This window comes from Anopheles coustani, chromosome 2 (assembly GCF_943734705.1).
Source record: "Anopheles coustani chromosome 2, idAnoCousDA_361_x.2, whole genome shotgun sequence".
NCBI lineage: Eukaryota > Metazoa > Arthropoda > Insecta > Diptera > Culicidae > Anopheles > Anopheles coustani.
In genome coordinates this window covers 94,086,915-94,107,699 of record NC_071289.1, presented here as the reverse complement: position 1 = coordinate 94,107,699, position 20,785 = coordinate 94,086,915, and the positions used below count along the sequence as shown (strand labels likewise).

Sequence of the window (20,785 nt, the reverse complement as noted above, 5' to 3'; positions counted from 1 at the left end):
GTGCGCCGCGATTTTGAATACAGTTCTCTCGTACGTCTTGTGATAGACGTTTATTGACAGTGAAATTATCGCTCACAATAAATGTTTTCACTTTAAAACGTGAATGCCGGAGCTCCAGCAAACACTTTGGGTTTTTGCTATGTTGTGTTTACTTATTGGATTTCTATGTGGTGCCTTGTGGTAATATTAGTAATATCCTTTCCGACGGTAACACATACCAAGGTATATAAGCAATATAACTTACACATGTTTTCTATCCTTATTTCCAGATCGTGAGTCACTGTGAAGACTACAAGAGAGTGTTTCAATAGCAGTTCAGTAGCGAACTGAGAAGAAACACACACGCAAAATTTACGAGTCTCTATCGGTTCCCCTAAAATCCAAAGTTTGACGAAACAAAATGCTTCAAAGCAGTCTCGGACAGGCGCAACGCTTCAAGAAGCGCGAACGTACGCAAAACTGGGCGTATGAGGAAAAACATTTCCTGCTGGAGCTATGCCGGAAGGACATGCACATCATCGAGAACAAGCGGCTGGACAGTGCGCTGACGACGTTAAAGAACCGCGCATGGAAGATCATCCATCAGCAGTTTGCGATCGCATTCGGTACCGATCGAAACTGCAATCGGCTGAAGGAACAGTGGCGCCGAATGAAGGCCTGTACACGGGCGGAAATGCTTGACTATCAACAGCGGGTACAGCGCTTCGGACAGGAGGTGGCCGATCGGAAGAAACCGAGCCAGTTCACGTTCGAGATCTGGGAGTTTATGCAGGAAGCGAAGAAGGTATGCAAGAACGAGCTGATGGATGATGTGGACTACTCGAAGATGAAGCTTTCGCTAGAAGAGAACCTTCCGCAGGGCGTTTCGATCAAGGAGTGTAGCGATGAGAACGATGACGAGAGTTCCTCGATGTGGTAAGTGTCATTGAAGCCGTTTCGCAAAACCATAACCTCAATCTGTTCAACCTCTAACGGCTACTGTATGTCAAATTTGCAGGGACAAAACTTCGCAAAACATTTGCGAAGTGCAGATCAAGGAGGACTCGCAGGACGAAATGGATGATTACGATAAAGGCTCGGCGGCCAAGTACCCTCGACTGCGTGGCCTCTCGAGCACATCGACTCCGTTCGGAACCGCATCGGCGGCGGCGGAAGCAGCTCACAGCCGCTTTAACGAACTGCTGGCGACCAGCTTTGCGAACCGTCTGGCCAACGAGCACCACCACCATCACCATCTGGGCAACAGTGGCTCGGCCGCAGGAAACCACAACAATAATAACAACAACAACAACAATACGGCTAGTGCGCACAAACTGCTTGAAAGTCTCGACGCGTACAATCGGGCGGCGGCGGCCGGTTTTGGTAACGACTCGACGGGCCTGGCGGATCTTTCGCACGGGGCATCCGTTAGCGGGTCCAACTTTTCTGCGATGGACCTAAACAACACCCTCGAGGCGCTGAACCTGCTCAAAACCCGCTTCAACCGTATGGGTGACCTCGGGCATTGGAAGAACGCATTTCAGGAGGCACAGAACTTGAGCACAGTTAACCACGCACCGGATTCACCGACCGGTCATAGCAACGCACAAAACACCCTCCAAGGGCTCGCTAATGGAGGCACTAATGAAGCCACTGGTCTAATGCACGATGACGCAGAAAATGTCCTTCCCAGAGCTTGCACCCCAGTGCCTGGAATGGTTGGATCGAACGGAACCAGTAGGACGCTCTCAAAGTTGCTGGAAACGCACCACCAGGCGGAGCACGATTTGCGGATGGAGATACTGCGAACCGATCTCGAAACAGCTAAGATCAACAAAGAAACCGCCGAGCTGAATCGGAAGCTGGCTTTACAGAAACTTCAGCTGGGCGAGGACAGTAACAACGTCAGCAACGGTTCAAGCACCGACAGGAGAGAGGAAGTGAACGATGATGTGGTCGTCGAGGTAGATGGCAGTGCTTCCGATCCGGCAGTTTCCATTCCACAGAGCAGCAGATTGACCGTACGAACATCACTCGGAAGCGCAGAAGGACCTCCTCCGATGGCGTTATCCGTATCTTCGTGATCACTTTTTGCATAAGTGACCTCAGCAGGTTTGATCGTGCAGCGATGCAAATTTAAACAGTACCTTCGATTGAATCAGCAGCTGCCACCATCAGGTTTTGACTTTAAATGTAAAATAAAAGAACTATATTCCAAATGTTATAGCTTGCGGCAAAAAAAAGAGAACATTAGATACAACCAAACGTGTGTGTGCTTAGTTTAGTTTGAAAGACTGCCGGTGCTTTCGTAATTGCATCGGAATCAATTATAAAAGTAGCTAAAGATAGATGGGCAAGCAGTGGAAATGGAGGAGGGGCGGTGAGTCGGGGGAGGGGGCATACAAGGGCTACGATGGCCAAAATTTCGATGAAATAAAAGGTAGCGAATTTGTACTCAGTTTTGCTATTTGGTTAGTAGACGGTATCGGAGCTAGGCTTAATGGTAAATACAGTAATAGTAGCAACAATTCGGTAGATGAGGCCACGACCTGCCAGTACGAGGGAATTCAGCAATCGGTGGGAGATTTAAAGAAATTGGTTCAAAGCAATTTTCTTTCCTCCATTGAGCTAAGCCGACCATCGCGGCTACGAACATGGGCACGCGAAAGAAGGATAGATAAAAAAAAGCAAGATATCAATCAATGGGTTATAATGCATTCCCCCGTTAAGGTTGTAGATGTTGGAGGAGGCTCGAATATGGAAAAATCAATACTCCCCAAACTGTGGCGAGCGTGTATCAATAGATTTTCACGATTATTTCATCATTTTTTGTTTTGTTTCGATTAAGTCGAATTCAACTGTTCGAAATTGCAACCCAGATTTGCTATGTAATTATCGTCCGCCCCGGCGTGTAGTAGTTTAATTGTAGTGAAAGCAGCACCCATTGGTAGTTTAATGTGGCGATGTTGTTTGGAAGCATTTTACACAAATGGTACATTTGTGAGGTCAGCAGATTTATGAAGTTCGATACAATATCGATTCAATGCAGAACGAACTCTCCGTTTTGAATGGCAGGAGGTTGGTAAAATAATCATGGCAGCGATAATTACTGTTCGTGAATATACCAACACAATAAAATATTCTGGTACGTTAAAATTCAAAATTCGGGGATAAATAACCAGGAAAAAGCATGCATGAACATTATTTACTCCATGTTCACTGCTTGTGAAACTGCTGTTTCAAATCAGGTGTTATTAGTTACCCGTTTCCCGCTAGGTGGCATCATGGTATCGATCGCTTTATATTCGCTGCGAGCCGTTTGCGACTCACAGTTTGTTTCGGAAACAACAACAAAAACAACAATGTTGTCCCTAGTGTTTAGAAAATCTATTCCCGGTTGGGACTCAATCTTTCGATTCAAATCCATTTGGAGATTCGGATTACCAAATCCAAATCCCAATCCGTCACATCATACATGCATATCTAACTTGCAAATTTTTCATGATTTTTTTAACTTTGCATTTATTTTGTTTCAAGATCAAATATGGCAGAGGGTTAAAGAGTAAATGAGGCCCCAGGCTAAATTATCCTCTTCCTACTGGTTCATATTAAGCGCCTGAAGCTATGCAAAGCTATTTTTCTTAGATGAAAGCCACAACTCCGAGTTTATGAAGTCCAACTTAGTTGACAGATAAAATCGGATGCGTCCATCCGATGAAATCATATGATTTTGATTTTATCGTGCGATTAAATCGTGCGAAGCTTCTTCTTCTTGGCGTAACGACCTTTTGGTCATGCCTGCCCGTTAAGGGCTTACGAGACTTGTTTCCCTGTTGTACGTGGATAGTCAGTCCTCTCGTACAGGGGAGGGTCCGGTCTCGGTTGGGATTCGAACCCACGCCGTCGAGGTGGTGAGCCCCGGCGCTCATTGGCCAATTTTCTAACCGGCGCTACCGCTCGGCTGTCGCGGACCCCCAAGCTTGCAGCTGTCAAAGCCCATACATTTTCGCCTGACGCGGTAAAGCACTGATACCAGCCTTATGTGACTAATTCGACTCAAAACATTGTGAGTCGAATCAAACAATTCAATTAGGATCAAGTCAGAATCGAATCAAATCGAGTCCCAAACCAATCAAATCTGATTCAAATCCTAATCGAATCAAATCTTTAGAATCCGTCAAATGATGGGAACCAAATCCTTAGAATCTTTCAGATGGGATTCGAATCTTTGGAATCCTTCAACTGGGATTCGAATCTTTGGAATCTGTCTAGGGATCGAATCTTCGAATCTTCCCAATCCCGATTCTGCCAACACTAGTTAGTTGTGCTTGAGAGCTAGCTAGCAGCAAACGCAGGAAAAAAGCAGCGACCGTTGTCGTCGTCGTTTCAGAAGCGAAAATCCCGCCGTCTAGTTTCTGCGTAATGGCCGTACGATAGAATTCTGTTTGTTCTGTTCGTGCAATAAAACAGTTGGTCACCATCGTGCTGTGCAAAAGGCAGCGAAGGAAGCAGCAGCAGCAGCAGACGTAGTGAAAAGAGTGGGGTGTCGCTCGGTGTGTATGGTGCATGTGTATTTTTTCACTTCTTTCACGCAGTGCGTAGTGCCCACGAATGTTGTCCGCCAGGAATGAGCATTTCTGTTCCTCGGCTGCCGTGTAAGACCGTGTTGTTGAATAATTGTGCTGCCAACCTGTCCGACAGAGTTTGCTGCAGCGAAAACATCAGGAACGACCACAGCAGCAGCAGCAGCAGCACCGTCCAGTTCGACTTCTCCGACCCGGAGTTTTCGACGGCTGCTAGCAATACCAGCGGATTCGTTTCGTTTGCAGTAGCACCCGTGTTCGTCGCTGTGGCAAAGCTCCAGGGAAAGGTGTAAATTAGCGGAATCCGGTGCACGCAGCTCGTGTGTTTTTCGTCCCCCGTGCTGTCCCGTGAAAAAGTGTTTCCGTCTGAAAAGCTGCTGCACACCGATGTGTGTATGTGTGTGTTGGTTGTGTTCTAAGGGATTTTCCATTGGCTTCCTCGTGTGCCAGGGGGAAAAGTGAAAAGTGGAAGAAAAAACCCCGCTCGCCCCCGCCGAACGTCAACATCCGACCGTCGTTTGGAAAAATCCGTGGGCAGAAAGTGTGTTTGTGCGCGCGTGTGTGCTGTTTGTGCGTGTTTGTGAATGTTTTGAAACAGATTTGTGTCTCGTGTACCAAGCGCAGGTCGTGAGGCACGAAAGTAAAATAAAAAAAAACCGTCCAAAGAGCCCACCGAAAGGGTCTTTAATTTCCGCACGCATTTTGCGAGAAGTGATCCGCCGGATTACGCGATCCCCCACGGTTCTATACGCAAGGCGCACTACGTCAACTAAACGCAAAGATATGTCGCAACAAATCTCCAACATCAAACGAAGCGGCTTCGTAGGAGGAGGCAGTAAGGGCGGCGGCGGCGGCGGTAAAAGGAAACTGATCGCGTCGTCAGCAGCGACCCTCATGTTGCTCATGCTGCTGATCGCCATTCCGTGGACGGCGGCGGCTGCGGCGTCCAGCGAGAACGATCAGGTATTATTATTGTTAATTTTCCCCATTCTCCCCGAGTAGCCGGAGAAAAAAGAAATGTAAAAAAATAAGAGGAAACGGAGTTCCAAACACATCCCCCTCGTCGGCGAGAAATCTCTTTCACACCCTCCCTCTTCCCCCGCTCGCATTCTACCCTCAACAGGCGAGGAACGGCGGAACGAATGGAGCTGTGCTGGGCGTGTTTCTTTTTTGTTTTTATGCTGCCTTTCCTTTACGGAATTGCTCCAGCAAAGGGCGTACGAGTTCGTGCAGGATATTTTGTCGATCTGCTGCGGGTGGGGAAGAAGAAACACACGAAGCAAAAGAAGAAGCACCTCCTTTGGTCCATCATCTTCAGCCGTCGACGATGGGTGAGTTGTGTTTCCACGAATCCATCCGTTCGTTACCGACGACTGATCGGTCGACGCCATTGTCGTCCTCTTTCTCGCTCGCACTTCGTCGCAATGTCTTGAAGAAGTCTACGCACTACTCGCGGTGTCTTCTGTCGCCGCTGCGTTGCGTTTCTCCGCTAGTAGGCCCTGGTTGTGTGTGCTTTTTTTTATGATCCGAGCAAGATCCCTCGCTCCTTTTGTGTTTCCTGCCTCCCTGCCCTCCCTTGCCCGTCCACCACAGGGATCCAGTTATCTCAAAGTCAATCAAGTCGCCCTTACACACCTGCACACTTTCCAGCTCTCCTCCAGCGCTCGAAGCAGTTTTCGAAGACGAAGAAAAAAGGTCGAAGAAACCCCCTCACACACACACACTCGCCCTTTCTCGCTCGTTTGCGGAGGGATTAGTGTGGGCATAACAAGAATGCAGAATGCTAACACACGCCTGACGAAAGGGCCAATGTTAGCCAATTGGTTGCTAACTTTGGATTCGTTCAAGCGATTTTCACATTTGACCCCTTCAACGGATGGTTTTTCCAGGACAAATAGCTTTGTCGAAAGTAAACATTTACCATCTTTTCGTGTTTTTGAGAAAACCAATTGGGTCACGAACACATGCAGATGGTGGCACCAACACATGCAACCAACTATCCGGATGCAAAGGTTTACCGTTTCGATGACCTCTGCGGGAACAAGCAGCGGTAATTCGACCGTTTCACGAATCGGTCCAGAGTTCAAGGTGTGTACAACACACTAGAGGTTGAATAAAAACGGATGTAAAATATCCTAGATTATTTCTCCGGAAGCTGCGAAATTGCGAAACGTTTGTCCTGAAGAACCTACTGAATATTCCATGGAGTGAAGGGAAACACGTCCGCTTTTCTTGTGAACAACCTTACATGAAAATAGTCGTCCAAATCACTAATTAGATTCGTTTTGAAAGTCTTGTAGGACGTGGTTGACGGTACCACCTACCATAGGAATGGTGTAATACTATATGGCATTCCAGTATATGGGTTTATGTTCGTGTAATTATGCTTCACACAGAGTCTTGGGGCTCCAAAGCAAGGTTTTACACCTCCTACAAGTAACAGTAACGTAAGGCGAGGCTCTCCAGTTGAGACATTGCTTATGTCCCTGCTTCGATCAATTTAATCTATTGTTTTTAAGCCCAGGTGTTACAGCATTCAACCAAGCCCTGCAGTATTTCGCACGAAGGCGGATTTTGTTGACTAAAGCAACAAGCACTGTCGTCCCACTTGATAGTCACCTCGTCCAGGCACATCTCGCCCGTGTGGCTCATCTGCTGCTAACTGGTGGGCGAATGTTTCCAGTCCTGCCTTGCAATTTAGGATAGATAGCCGGAAGGCGCGAACGGGGGTCCGTTCGTTTCGAGGCCGTTGAATCATCAATACTGGGAATGTCGAAAAAAGGTTGTCCTCCCGGTGGTTTATTTGAGCGAGAGTGGAATGCTTCGGTAGGATTTTCGTTGCTGCCATTTTTTATCATGTTAACTGTATGCTAGCTTGTGGCCTGCTGTTTGTAGCCCACACGGTGGCCCGGGCACCTGTAGGCAATCGCCCACGCCGTGATGGCTTTCTGTGTCCACCAATACGGGTTTGGAGACAAGTCGGGGCGACTTTTTCATGAGACGATAATGTTCCATGCCTACGAGAGAAATCAGCAGCAAGATGGTAAAACGTACGGCTGTGGACGTGTATTGAATCTATTTCATATATTTTCTTCGTTCGGAAGGTTTAAACCGATGGAGGTATTGAACTAAATGTGAGAATGGTACATACTGGCGCTTTCGACTTCGGGGACCACATAATATCGGAACGGTATGAACGGGTACGAACGGAACTGTGAACGGAAAACGGAAAATCCTTCTGCCCAAGGCGCCGCCACCGCTGTGTGACCGAAGAATTCCCGGGTGTTCGAGAGCCTCGTCGGGAAAGGCCAACGATGAAAGATCGTGCTGGAATTAAATATCCGGTTCGCGAATCCCTCCTTGGACTGGCCTGGAGCGCGAGGGCCGGGGGTTTCCTTTTTGCTCCCGAAGGCGTCAAAATGGATGGATGTTGGGATACAACGTCTTCGATCCTCCCCCTTTTCCCGGAAGTGTGTTGAGGTGGAGGGGGAAAAATGGGGCCCGCGGAATACGGTAGAGGCAAACGGAAGAGTAGTCTTGTCTTTTCCTGTGTCTTCCGCCCGATAACGAGGAGACACACTAAGGAAGACCTAGAGGACTGAGCACGGACGCGGACGCAAACTCGCAAAAGCATTCATTGGCAGCGAACGTCTGGAGTGGTAGCTTTGGCTCGTAGTTCCGAAGTACTCTGGGTTCTTTGGTATTTTGTGATACATGCCAACGATTCGCTGCGGAAGGCATCGCTGAGCGATGAGCATAGTCGGGGTGGGGTTTTGTCCCATCCAAAGGAGGTCGCAAACATCCCGAACATTTGCACAAACGATCTGCAAACGAGCCGATACCATTCGACGTTTAAACGACCCCGACCCAGGACGAGTATCCGCTAATTGATAAATTGCAATCTCGCAGACAGATCGGGCGACTCGGGGTTTAAATATCCTCGGAGGTCCAATCTGGTTTAATATTCTTGAACGAATCAAAAGCGCCGGTCATATTTCTTTCTCAATATAATAACATTGAGTTTCTAGTGAATTATGTCCTTATATGAACTGATAATAATAGTAATCCCGATGAGGCTGTCTATTGCTCATAGCCCGTACCGCCGCGGTTCATTCCTGTTTGATTTGCCAATCTCACTCCTTATCTTATCGTCGATCGGAGTTTGCTTGAAACGCCGCACAAAACCCCAAACGATTCCGCGAAATCCATGCACCAACTTTGACCTTCCATCCGGCCGCAATCAATTCGCGTAGTTTCCACCTTCGGGAGGAAGAGCGATGGGTTGGAATATGGACCAGGCACTTTATTATGCAAACTGCACAAATTTCAAAACAACAATCCAAACATTGCTCATCGGCGACGGACGTGGTCGAAGGTTCTGGGAAAAAAAAAACTGCGCCATAATTTACCGTTTCTGATGAGAATCCCCGCGGACAGAAACCGAAACGAAGTTGTATTTGATCAGCAGCGTGTTGCTTGCGTGAAATGGGAATGTATTTTTGTGTTGTTTATAGAGGAAATTGTTTTCTTTCTTTAATCACAGCTATTCCTGAGTTCAACCATCCTTTGGTGATCGTGTTTTTTTGCCGTTCGGTAGAATACATGATTCATTCCCAGAAACCCCCCGATAGGTTATCCTCGGGGTGATTAAATGTGCACAAGTATTCAGCACAAAACGTGATTAATTTTGAAATCTGTTCGAGTTTTGAGATATTCGTCGAATACACCAAAGTTGTTGATGTTTATTACGCTGCATGTTGAAGAAATTGAAATTGTAAGCCGGCAAGGAGAAGGAGGGCCATGCCCACAACGATAATCAAATATCGTGCGTACGTGTGCGCAAGTGAAAATGTGGTTATGGTTATGGCATTCTGTGTTCTCCAACGCGGGGAATGGAAAAGGAAACACGCCACACACCAAACGAAGAAAGAGCGTGAAAAACAAAAAAGGAACCGGTCGGCAGTCCGGAATGCGGGTCTGAATTTAATTTTAAGTAAACATCTGCGGCTGACGAAACCTACGAACGGAACAGTTCGTCCATTCATGCCTTTACACGGCACAGGCGGCGGCAGTGGTGGTGGTGGTTAGTGGTGGTCGATGAATGGCCGAATGGTATGTCTTCCTCCTTCACAATTCGATTTCTATCACAACAGAATCATCGCCCAGTTATGGCCAGTTCGGTTGGTACGTGACTCTATGACGCCATCTGACTTAAAGTCGTTCAGAATTGTTGCTACCCAAAGATAGACTAATGTAAGTTTTGGCCCAAGTCCAATACACTCGAGTCACAAGTCCAATGGAGCTCGATTATCTCAATGCGATAACTTATAGGGTCATTAAGGGGTTACTGGATGCTGGATCCTTGTTGTATTCACATATTTCTCTGGTGAATGACGTTGTTCGAGTTCCTTTCATAAGGAAGCGTCAACTTGCATTCCGCACAAACAATGTATCGTCTGCGAGAGAATGCCTCCGAAATACCGGCCCTCATATTGACCTGAAGACGAGATGCTCATGTCCTTCCGGGAAATGATGCCTTCCTACAACCCGGAGGTAAAGGAAAACATTAGTCAGGAGAAAGAACGTAAGAATCTTGCAGTGTCCTTTATTGTTTCAAAATGGGCCCTGTGTTTGTCGCTGCTTTGTGCTAGTTGCATCGACTATGCCATAGCAAATCGGGCCACAGACCCATTTCGATGTCGTCGGGCTTTTTTTTCTTTCAAATGGACTACAAAACAAATTCAGCGACGGCGACAACATTCTTCCACATTGTCGAAGCTGCTGCCAGTTGTCCGCCGGCCGATTGTGGCGTTCAGGAAAGGGAATGCATTTTTCAATTGCGGCTCCAATCAACCACGGAGAGAGAGTAATGCTTGTATTTGCTGGATTTTGGGTTATGGTTTAAATGGAACAAATGCTACAGAATTTACATGTGTTTACCAAACACTGAAATACATTGCAATACCACGTTTTCTTCCATTTGCTTCATTTGAGGACAAAAAAAATCATTTCTTCAATAATGTAATCACTTGAGCTTGAAGCATCTGGATCGGGACGTTAGTCAACTTGAAAATATGAAGGAATCACCTGGCTGTGGAAAAGTCCTTCATGGGCTTGTACCTAGATCGGTTGAAGACTGCAGTTACCTAGTCAATGCTTAGACTTAGAAAACTTTCATTACTGAAGATCTACGCTGTCGACTCTTCGCTCATTCCGGCTCGAACATTATCATCGATCAAGGCGACGTCGTTTGATGTTAATGGGGGTAGATTGCATTTTGGCTCTTGGTTTTGGCTCCGGTAATGTCTTCCAAGCGAATATGTGATAAATTGCTCGCATGATTTGACGTCGCGCTGATTGAAATGATGTTGCCGGCGGGAAGATATATGGCGAGACGAGCGCGGGGGGTAAATCAAAGTGTGAATCGCTTGGAGGGGTTGTGTGTTGTTTTTGTTCTCGAAGGTCGACATGTTCGCTGCACGCGGGGTATTTCTGGACTTGGGTGGTCATTATTTATCCTCCATGCGAGAAGGAGAATATGTGGAGTTCCCCCTTTGGTTTAGCAGGTCTTTGAGCTTTTGAGCAGGTGAATGATTGAATTCCAGTTTTATCTGGGAAATCATAGGTTGCTAGATGGCGTACTGATTTTATGTTTTTCATTGCCGAACAGAATTTTCTATGCGACTTCCAAAGCTGTTGGTTTTTGTTGATCAGGCGAGCTCCTCTAATTTACATTCATTGAAGATTGATAAAAGGGTGAAAACGAAGCATTTTTAGTTACTTTAATTCTTTTTAAGAAATCCCAAACACGTGTGTATTCAGACGCTTTTTATTCGTTCTCTCGAAGCAATTCGTGAATGGAGCCTTCTATCATGCCAAAGCTCGCTACAGACGAACGAGTCAGAAATTATTGTAAAATGGATATCGTAACGCCAAAATGGGACTTCTTTAACCATTGGTTGGTGTGGAAGCTGCATATCCGGAAGTAATCTCGGAGCGCGCATGTACATCGCATGTCATCGCCGCAGTATGGACGATGAGCTTTGCGGACGGCGAGGAATCGGAGGGGACAAAAGCTTCCCGGCATGGAGTAACCTTTAACTACGGGAGGAGACGCGCTCTTTAGAACGAAGTCTAAAATTATATGAAACTTTAGAGGTTCTGAATACTAAATGTTTAACGGACAACAAACAAATAATAGGAAAATAGATACCATGAAATAGTTCGAAGTAAGCACCAAAACAGGCCAAAGAGAAAAGGCGAGAGTCTTTGAGAGATACCACGGAATCGAAAGAGAAACTTTCCGCAATTTCAATTCGATTACCCCAAAACTTGGTATTCCTCCCTTCATCCCAGTGTTATGAATTTGCGAACGTGAAAAACAATTGGCAAAAAGCTTGGAAGTTTTCCACGGGTGGCGCTGGGTGGTTTTCGCTCTCCGATTCTCCTACGGCTCTTTTATCTTGAGAAATTCTCTTGCATCATCTCTTCATCCTGCTGCTGCTGCTGCTGGATTGCTGACTGCTTATTGCTGGCCAAAAGGGTGCTGCGTGTGTGCAGGGAAATCGAGTCCTTAGTCAAAGGATTCGCTGGACTCTTTGGTAGAACGGACCGGAATCTGTGGCCGAGTAGAGAGGGCTCGACACACACTGGAACTGGACATCTCTCGCTGCTGGAGTCTTTCTACTCAGTGTGTTGATGTTCGTAGGGTAGTGTTGTAGGTCACTTTTTTCGACGGTGTGACTCGACGGGAGTTTTCGCATTCGCAAGTCGATCTTTGTTTCGGTTGTTTATTCTACCAGTTCTTCCGGGAGTGTCATCGTTCCAGGAAGCACGAAGAAAGGTTAGGAAAAGTAGGGGCGAAAATGGAATACCAGGAATCCCGGAGAGAGAAAGGTTCTTGCAGAGATATTATTTACAAACGCACATGGCCATCGCCTTGTGTGGGGTGTGTTCATCAACGCTGATGTCCTTGTACGAAATGTGAAATGTGTTCTTTTTATCACCCTTGGTTGACCCTCGACAATGGGACACTCGCCACCAGGATGTGTTGTAAATTGGTTGTGCATATGAAGACGATGGCCATCAAGACCATATTTTGTTACCAAGCGAAGTGCATGACAGCGTGCATGTGTGTGTCGGACTTGGTCGTCTCAAGTGCATTTGGAGTGGCATGCAATTTCTGAAGGGGCTCTACTTTTTATGAAACGAACATTTCTATACTTTATTTTCAAACGTTTAAAATATTTTCTTAAAAAAGCTTTTCAAAATTGACCTGACCAACAGTCGCGTGTCCTGCGTCAGTATTTATGAACTGTGTAACCTTTTTCATGTTCTGCAAAAGGGCTAGGTGTGGTTGGATGGTAATTTAATTAGGATCGCCAAAGGTATCGACGGCTGATGACGTAGGTAGGTTTGTATGTTTTTGTGACGGTTGACACACAAATTGGGAATTCCAGAGCCTCTTCGCTTCGTGTGCCTAAACCCAAATAGAAGGTGCTTTTGTGTAACTAAATCATTTGTTCTTACGTGTTCTGTCTGGAACGCGTTATCAATGTTATGCAATTCGCCAAAGTGGAAGTAACGCAGTAGTCCTAAAATCGATATATTAATCCGACGTGAAGGAAGCACGCTTGGGAGTCGCGAAGAGAAGAAAAAGGAGGGTCTTTGATTGAAGAAACTGCGAAAGGTGAGGCTGTGGAAGGATGAACTGTACCATAAACTAGGACACGGCGATCCACAGACGTCATCAGTGTGCTCTCTCGCAGAACCGACAAGAATTCGTGCCGCAGCACAATTTACCAAGCCAAGAGAGAAGGAAGCAAATTAAATTTGAAAATTATCTCGCTTAGCAAACACCCGGACCTTTTTTTTGGAGAATCGTTTCCTAATGTATCCATGTCTTTCCTATTTGTTTTCAGAAAACAAACATCCGTAACATCGATAGCAGTTCCTCCTATGCATCGGGACCCTCGAATCAGAATGATATTTACATCGATGACGATGGTCTGGAAGGTTCTGGAAGTCGCGGAGAAGTAAGCGTTTTTAAAAACCGAATTTTTCAATTGCACATTTGCCCTGACTCACGGTTCGTTGCGTTTCGTTTTCCACCAACCCGCAGGTACGTGAGGATCTAGAGAAAGAGGACGACGAAGCTTCCGGCTCCGGGTTCGGGGACGATGACGAAGACTCTACCTCCAGTCGATCGTCTCTGTCGTCTTCGTCCTCGTCGTCCGCAGGTAGCAACTTAAACCACGGTCAACGTGGTGGCGGCGGCGGTGGTGGCAGTATCAGCAGCAACAGCAACAACGATAACTTGCCCGGATCAGGTGATCATGACGATCTCTACACAGACACCAATCTACCCGTTGATCCATCGACCACCGACGACGAAGATAGTCAGTTTTGTTTGCATGGCTTTTTTAATTTTATTTCTCCCATTTTCCTCTATAGATCAAATCTATACATACACACAAAAACACAAAATAATAATACTTTGTATGTTTTTTCATTGCGACAATTACATGTACAGTATAGTGTGCTTTCCTACAAAAGGAAGAAATGGTAGACTTTCTGCTCATCAGTCTATCAGGCCACACTACACATGTCACCAAAACGTCGCAAATGAAACAAGATACTAGTTCTTCCTGTCAGGGAAGGGAAACAGGCAAGCTCAAAAAGAAAAGAAACAGAACAGAAACAAATTCCTCAGTCCAAGATGTGGATGCAAGAAAAAACCAAACAAGAAAAACTGTGGAAAATAGTTGTGGAGCATTCATGGCATAAAAATTATTCAATGTGCGATGTTTTTCGTAACAAAACCAACACCCATATACGCAGCTCAACGAGGATGATCCTTCCTTCTAATCCATCCCTTTGTTTCGAACTTCGAATCCTGTCAAAGAATATGAATCACATATCTCCGTGGGTTTACTTAATTTACTCTGGGGTAATCCCATTCTTTTTCCTTTTCTATTTTACTTTTACTGACTATTAACGTCCGTCTTTTTTACTATATATGTTATCATGTGAAGTTCTCATTCTCTTATATAAAAAAACATTGTTTGATTATCAAACTATCTTTCTTTTGGCTTTTACCTTCGTCTAATTCTTCTGCATGATTGTTCCAGTTTGTTTTGAATGCTATGCAATTTTTTTCGGCAAAATCAATCATCTCACTCGACATCCGTTAGCTCTTATCTTAACTCATTCATGAAGCATGACTAAAACACACGTGTCCTTTATTCGGACGTTCTCTACCATCATCCCAGACCGTCGAATAATACTGTTAAACCATAGATGTGAAATTTTGGTGCGATTTATGGTCATCCTATCGCCGTATTAATGTTGTAACGTTCATCTACCATCTATTTCTGCTCATTCCCATCATCTCACGTTCACTTCCATCCAATTGTATCTTACATGTCCCGTAACTTTCATCGCACGATTCACTTCACTTATTACACGAGGAGTTAAATCATCGCTCGGTAAATGTGTTTATGGTTTTTGTGTTACCATTTGTTTCACACCCATAGTTTTTTGCGCTACTGTGCTGCTAATGCCCACGAAATTGCGCGTTTGGTTTGCGTTTTTGTTTTGAGTTTCCGTTCAAGTTTATGCCGTTTCCAGTTTGCTCTAGTGTTTAGCATACATTTCTCTCTATACAATCAATTCGTCCACCCACCCTCTTTGTCGTTTAGTTATTCTGCAGTTGAACTAACGACCCGAAAATGGGGACTCTGCTTTTATTTCTTCACCAACTTCTTCTCGCACACTCAAAACGATAACAGTGCCAATCGGCAAGGAGAACAGCAAATCGTCCTCTTCATCGGCGTCCTCCCCGTCTGGCGGCACCGGTGGTTTCTCGAACATTGACGACACTCGCGAACCGGTTGAGAACGACCTCGATCTTGGTGGACTGCCGCGCCATCATAACACGCCGATCGAAGGAGGCAGCAGCGGAGTTAATAATCATCACGATAACACCCAGTACGGGCCGGGTAGTGGCGTTTTGATAATGAATGCCAAGAACGATGACCGAACGGCCAGCTTCTTTGCACAGCCTGGCATTTTGGCAGGTAAGGACGAAACGACATTTAGTAGCCGCTATCATGATTGGAAAGTTAAATTAGAATTTTAATAATTAATATCTCAGTCCCGAAAGCACACCACCACCACCTTTCCAAATAATTTCCTCACCACTTCCCGCTTAGAATTGGTAGATAGACATCATCATTTAACTTTAGTACCTGTTCAGGTAAAGTCTCTTTCGCTTGTATCTTATTTATTTCATTCCCTTTTTCCAGCTGTGATCGGAGGAGCTGTCGTTGGTTTACTGTGCGCCATCCTAGTGGTAATGTTTATCGTTTACCGGATGAGAAAAAAGGACGAAGGCTCGTACGCGCTCGATGAACCGAAGCGGTCGCCGACGGCCAACACCTACGCCAAGAACGCGAACAACCGGGAGTTCTACGCCTGAGATTACTCGATAGACTCGAGTGACGGCGATTTCTAAGAAAGCCGCCTTCTCTCAGCGGTCGTGTAGAACTAACAATTCAGTAAATCCATTCAAACGCGCAGAAGAATTGATCGAGTGAAGCCGAGGTAGTAAGGGTGAGGGAAGTGTCTGGGAGAATATAGAAACAAAAATCGCTAGAAATCGTGCGAAAAGGATACAAATAGATTAGTAGAATAAGTGAAGCGAGCCAGGTACCCGAACCCAATTGGTGGCCGCGACTCTGCTACTTGTAGTTGAGCAAAGCACAGAGGAAGGAAGTGCAGTAAATTGCAGATCCACAGAAACTGACGCCACTTACAGGCTGACGTTGAAACAACAAGTAGTGAACGCGTGCGAGGTTTTTCGTTTGTGGGATTGTAGAGAATAAGTTGTGGAAGGAACGAGTGTAGCGAGACATTCTACATCTTTAGGATTGCAGTACCAATCGGTGAGCATAACAATAAAAATGCAGGCACGCGCGCATGCACAATCCATCAATGCGCCATACCCACGAAGAAGAAACGTCGATCCATCCCGGTAACAAGGACCATGAATGAGATCCAATGGACTTGTGCGGGGTTTTCGGGTTTAACATTGCAAGACAGGTGGTTGATCCATCTTTGTATCTTATTTCATTCGATTGTTGGCAAAATCCCAATGCGTTACGCGTGCGCTTCAATTGGTGGTAATCGATTCTTTTCGTCCCCAAGGCAGGGTCCTGGGTCTTAAAATTATTTCTCGAAGCGAACACTTGTGCAGGGTCAAGGGCAGTCGAATGATTTTGTTTGTTCATCGACTCTTGACGATTTTATTTGTACCACTAAATGTTTTGTGTGCAGCTAGCAACAATTGTTCGGGCAGCTCAGAGCAATTGGATTGGTACGAAGGAGTTTGTTTTTTATGTTAATCCGACCCCATTTTAAACAGTTTATCGATGTGTTTTGAAAGCACCCAAAGCATTTAGGCCGAACCCACATTATTGTCTGGTGCAAGCCAATGACTAGGAGTACTCAAATATTTAATTGATGAGCAGTAAAAACACATACAAAAACTCACTGACACAAGAAAATGATATATATTGCATTATTGAAAAGAGCATAAGAAGATTATGGCGCGCCCCGTAGATGACTAAAGGCTAAAACTCTCTAGATTATAAGAATGATAGATGTTACATATTTATAAAAATAATAAGTGCAACAAGTATGAGTGCAAGAGGCGGATAGATTAGCAGAAATAATTCCGGACGCCAGATCCCCGGGGCGCATTGCAAAGGCTTTCTCGTATCTACGTATCATGTGCAAAACCAAACCGTTGGGGTTTTTTTTTTTTTGGAGTAAGAGTATGCAATGAACTTCTCTCTCTGTGTGTCTCTGTACATGTGCATGTTAACGAGGAGACGACGATGGAGAATGAATATCACGAAACAGTAGTAGCATGGTATGCGGATCCGCCGGGCAGACCCCGGAGCAAGGAAAAAAAACTATGTTAATCGTTAGATAATGTGGTCCTTGTATGGGTTTTGTGCGTTCCATTAAGTTACAGGCGAAAAGTTGGTCGGGATATAGAGGCTGTCGTTTGGAGTGGGAAGGAGGCAGAAGGTTAGATTACTGATGGCAATACTTTGATGGTAAAGCATCATGACAACACGTTAAGTTCGACAAAGTGCAAGAAACCCCACCCTGCCGAATAGGAGCCCCCCCAAGCCCGCGAACTGTACTGTGTAACTGTATCGACGATCATTTATAATGTTGATCGTTTATGCACTCTCAACCCCGGTCCTATTTTATTCCTCTACAATTCCAAACGCTTCTTTCAATCAAAACACACATAAATTGTACTAATATTAATCCTTAATAAGGTAGATGTGTTGAGCAGGACAGTGATGTGGCTGATTGGGATTCTGCAGCAGAGTTGACAGGCACAGATTATAGTGTAGGATGTCTGGGACAACGGAAACGCTAAATGCGACTAACACATTTGAATGCATCAGAAAAGAAAGGGATCAGCAAGGAGGAGTCTATCTAGCGAAAACAACTAGGTCTAAAGTTATACCCAAAATTATCATAAATACAACACAGACTCACACACACACACACACACCAACACTCACTTATATATATAATTGCCATAAGTAAGCGTGTACTACTAAAAAGCTTTCTTTGAAGAAAATCGTAATGTTGGCGACGGGGTACATAATCCTTTAGTCCTTCTACCCGAAGCCACTGGGGGATCTGTACTGTGAATTTGTTAAACATATTTGATTCTCTTTCGCGTTTGCAAACGATGAAATGAGTCTGATGCTTTCTATTTTTGTAAACTCCATTAATTCTCCGATAGTAAAGAAAGTGTCAGTGTCCTTGGAGCGGAATGAAGGGCAGCCGTTTGTGGTGGTCGAATATTAGAGAATTAGATAATCTTCAGTTACGCTCCACTGGCTTATATTGTTTTATTCTGATCGATCATTTTAAAATCCATAGTGGGTCTATTGTTGAAAGAGAATTAAACAATTTCATTCAAAATTGTCTCTTAAATTTGTAATGCATCCAGATAAACTTCCCTTGATCGCATTTCTCCTACACCAAGAAGAAACAGATAATAACAGATAACTCCTGGAGTCTAGAAATGGAACATTACTACAAATACTACAGAAAACAGATCTTGACATTGGAAATGAAAAATTAAGAACCTAATTTCATATCTTGCGAGTCGCGAAACGTTATTTTTGGTGCATTTATTACCAAATGCAAACTGAGTAACTTCTTGAAGAAAGAGAGAAATGCCTCTTGCATGTTCTTTTATCCAGTGCTTTTGTTAAGATGAAAGGTGGGCCATGTTGTGAGCTCAACGAACTAACGCAATGGCCTAATATCGCCCAGTTTGAATTTGAGAACATGCTTTAGTTTGTAGACGTGTTGTGAGTTTTGACGACTCCCGGTTTAACAGGAGAGACATTTTTTGAACGCCTGATATAAAACTGTAAGCTCCAGTGAAACTGCAAAACAAAACGAACACAAAATTTACGAAAGGGGCAAGGAGGTGTTCCCTTTATCAGCCAGACTGAACGAGGACGATGCAAAGAATGGGAATCTATGTGCTGGGTTTTATCGCTTAAGGCAGCTTTTTCTTCCACTATTTTTTAAAGTAATTTTATTGTTTAAGCTCATACTAAAATTACTATTTAACCTACTATAATAACGCTCAGCTTATTTCACTTTTTCTGACATTTTCATTTTGTGCCATTGGTAAGGAACAGACAGCGCGCGTTCCCTTCCTTTTTAAGCGTTTTCATTTCTTTTATTTTACCTTCCCATGTCGAGGGCAATGTTGGTCACAGAGTCGAAGCACCATTTGCGCAAAAGTAAAAACGTACTCATCCTAAAACAGCCAGAAACAATCAGTTCAGACAGATATCAGAGACAGACAAACAGGCAAACATACGAATACGCAAAAGCATTTATAAATCATTATAAGACATTCCGATAGGTTGGACGGTTCCAGCAGCAGAATCAGAAATTTAATCTGTTCCACATAAAATCTCTTATATACGTATTTAATAGACCCATATAAAGTAGACACGCTCTGCTCAGTGGCACTCATATGTGCGTTGTTTGATCGGCTCGGTTATTTTAGTTTTTAAAAACAGCCACAAGCTCTTGATGCTTCTCATTTGTGCTTCTCCTAGGAGATGAAGATCGGCGGAATTATCGACCATTCGTAACTCAAATGGAATATCAAAAACAGGTTGCCACGTAACTACAAAACTCACTAAAAAATCGTACAGCCTAAACATAGAAACGAAACCATGGGCAGTGCAAGATTCAAAATTAAAAGTAATCCGCATTTCTTTGGTTTTTCTGACGGCATCAGCAAGACCCGAGAGGATTTGAATCCATCTTCATTTAGCGAATGCACCGCAGATGAATACAATATCGAGAGAAAATAAATTTAATATAAAACTACTATAAAAATGAAAAGAAATCCAAAACACATGAAAAGGAACGCATGTAAAAGAGTGGAAGCATTGTAAATAAAGGAATCTTTACAGTGTAATAAAAATAAAAGTGGTTATGCCGAGGATCATTCATGGCTCCGATAAGTGGATTGGCAGCAGCAACTAAAAATTAACGTATCGTATCGATGACCTTTCCGACCAACTGCTCCTTTGGAAATATTCAAAATGCACGTACGTAGCCACATCTTCTTCTTCTTCTTTCGCTATGCGAGTCGGGGTATATCCTCCTACGCTAAGTCGAACGTTTGTTCCCTTACTCGTAATCAGAGGCGTACCGACTCTGTCCGAACTCCTATGAAGGGGCTCGTCCTTTAGGACCGGCTAATAATAGCCATATGTCCACCCGCCGGCCACGGGAGGGATAATTCCTTCCGTTGTCAGGACACAAGAACTCGTGGTCCGCTTGATTGACTCAAACAGAACGAGATGTGCGGCAGCTAGGATTTTTCTGACCTGAGCTCCAGCTCGGCGTGACCACGCGGTCGTGCCGTAACCTTACTTTTCCGCTAACCCTTTCAGGAACTGCACTGCTAACCTCCGCTCTGATTCACTGCCGAACTGAAACTGTACGTAGCCACATCGGAAAGACGTTTGCAAAGCAAAGCACGCAGCCTTCAGACGTTTTCCGAGCTGTCAAATCTGACAAGGCATATTTTTGACACTTCAGAAACAATTGTGTTTGTGACAAACTAAAAGTTGCGAATCCTTGCGCCG

At 44.7% G+C, this 20,785-nt stretch overlaps 2 protein-coding genes across 2 annotated transcripts; both read left to right on the top strand.

The window, feature by feature from the left end:
* Positions 1 to 400: 400 nt before the first annotated feature.
* LOC131263819 (probable serine/threonine-protein kinase DDB_G0288147) lies at positions 401 to 2,329 on the top strand. The gene is made up of 2 exons (XM_058266079.1): positions 401 to 915; positions 998 to 2,329. Exons 1-2 carry the CDS (start codon positions 401 to 403, stop codon positions 2,061 to 2,063), a joined length of 1,581 nt encoding a protein of 526 aa, XP_058122062.1. The 3' UTR covers positions 2,064 to 2,329.
* Positions 2,330 to 4,325: 1,996 nt separating this feature from the next.
* Positions 4,326 to 20,145, top strand: LOC131267148 (syndecan). Its single transcript, XM_058269927.1, has 5 exons — positions 4,326 to 5,525; positions 13,484 to 13,597; positions 13,684 to 13,960; positions 15,353 to 15,640; positions 15,869 to 20,145. Exons 1-5 carry the CDS (start codon positions 5,346 to 5,348, stop codon positions 16,039 to 16,041), a joined length of 1,032 nt encoding a protein of 343 aa, XP_058125910.1. The 5' UTR covers positions 4,326 to 5,345; the 3' UTR covers positions 16,042 to 20,145.
* Positions 20,146 to 20,785: the final 640 nt, after the last annotated feature.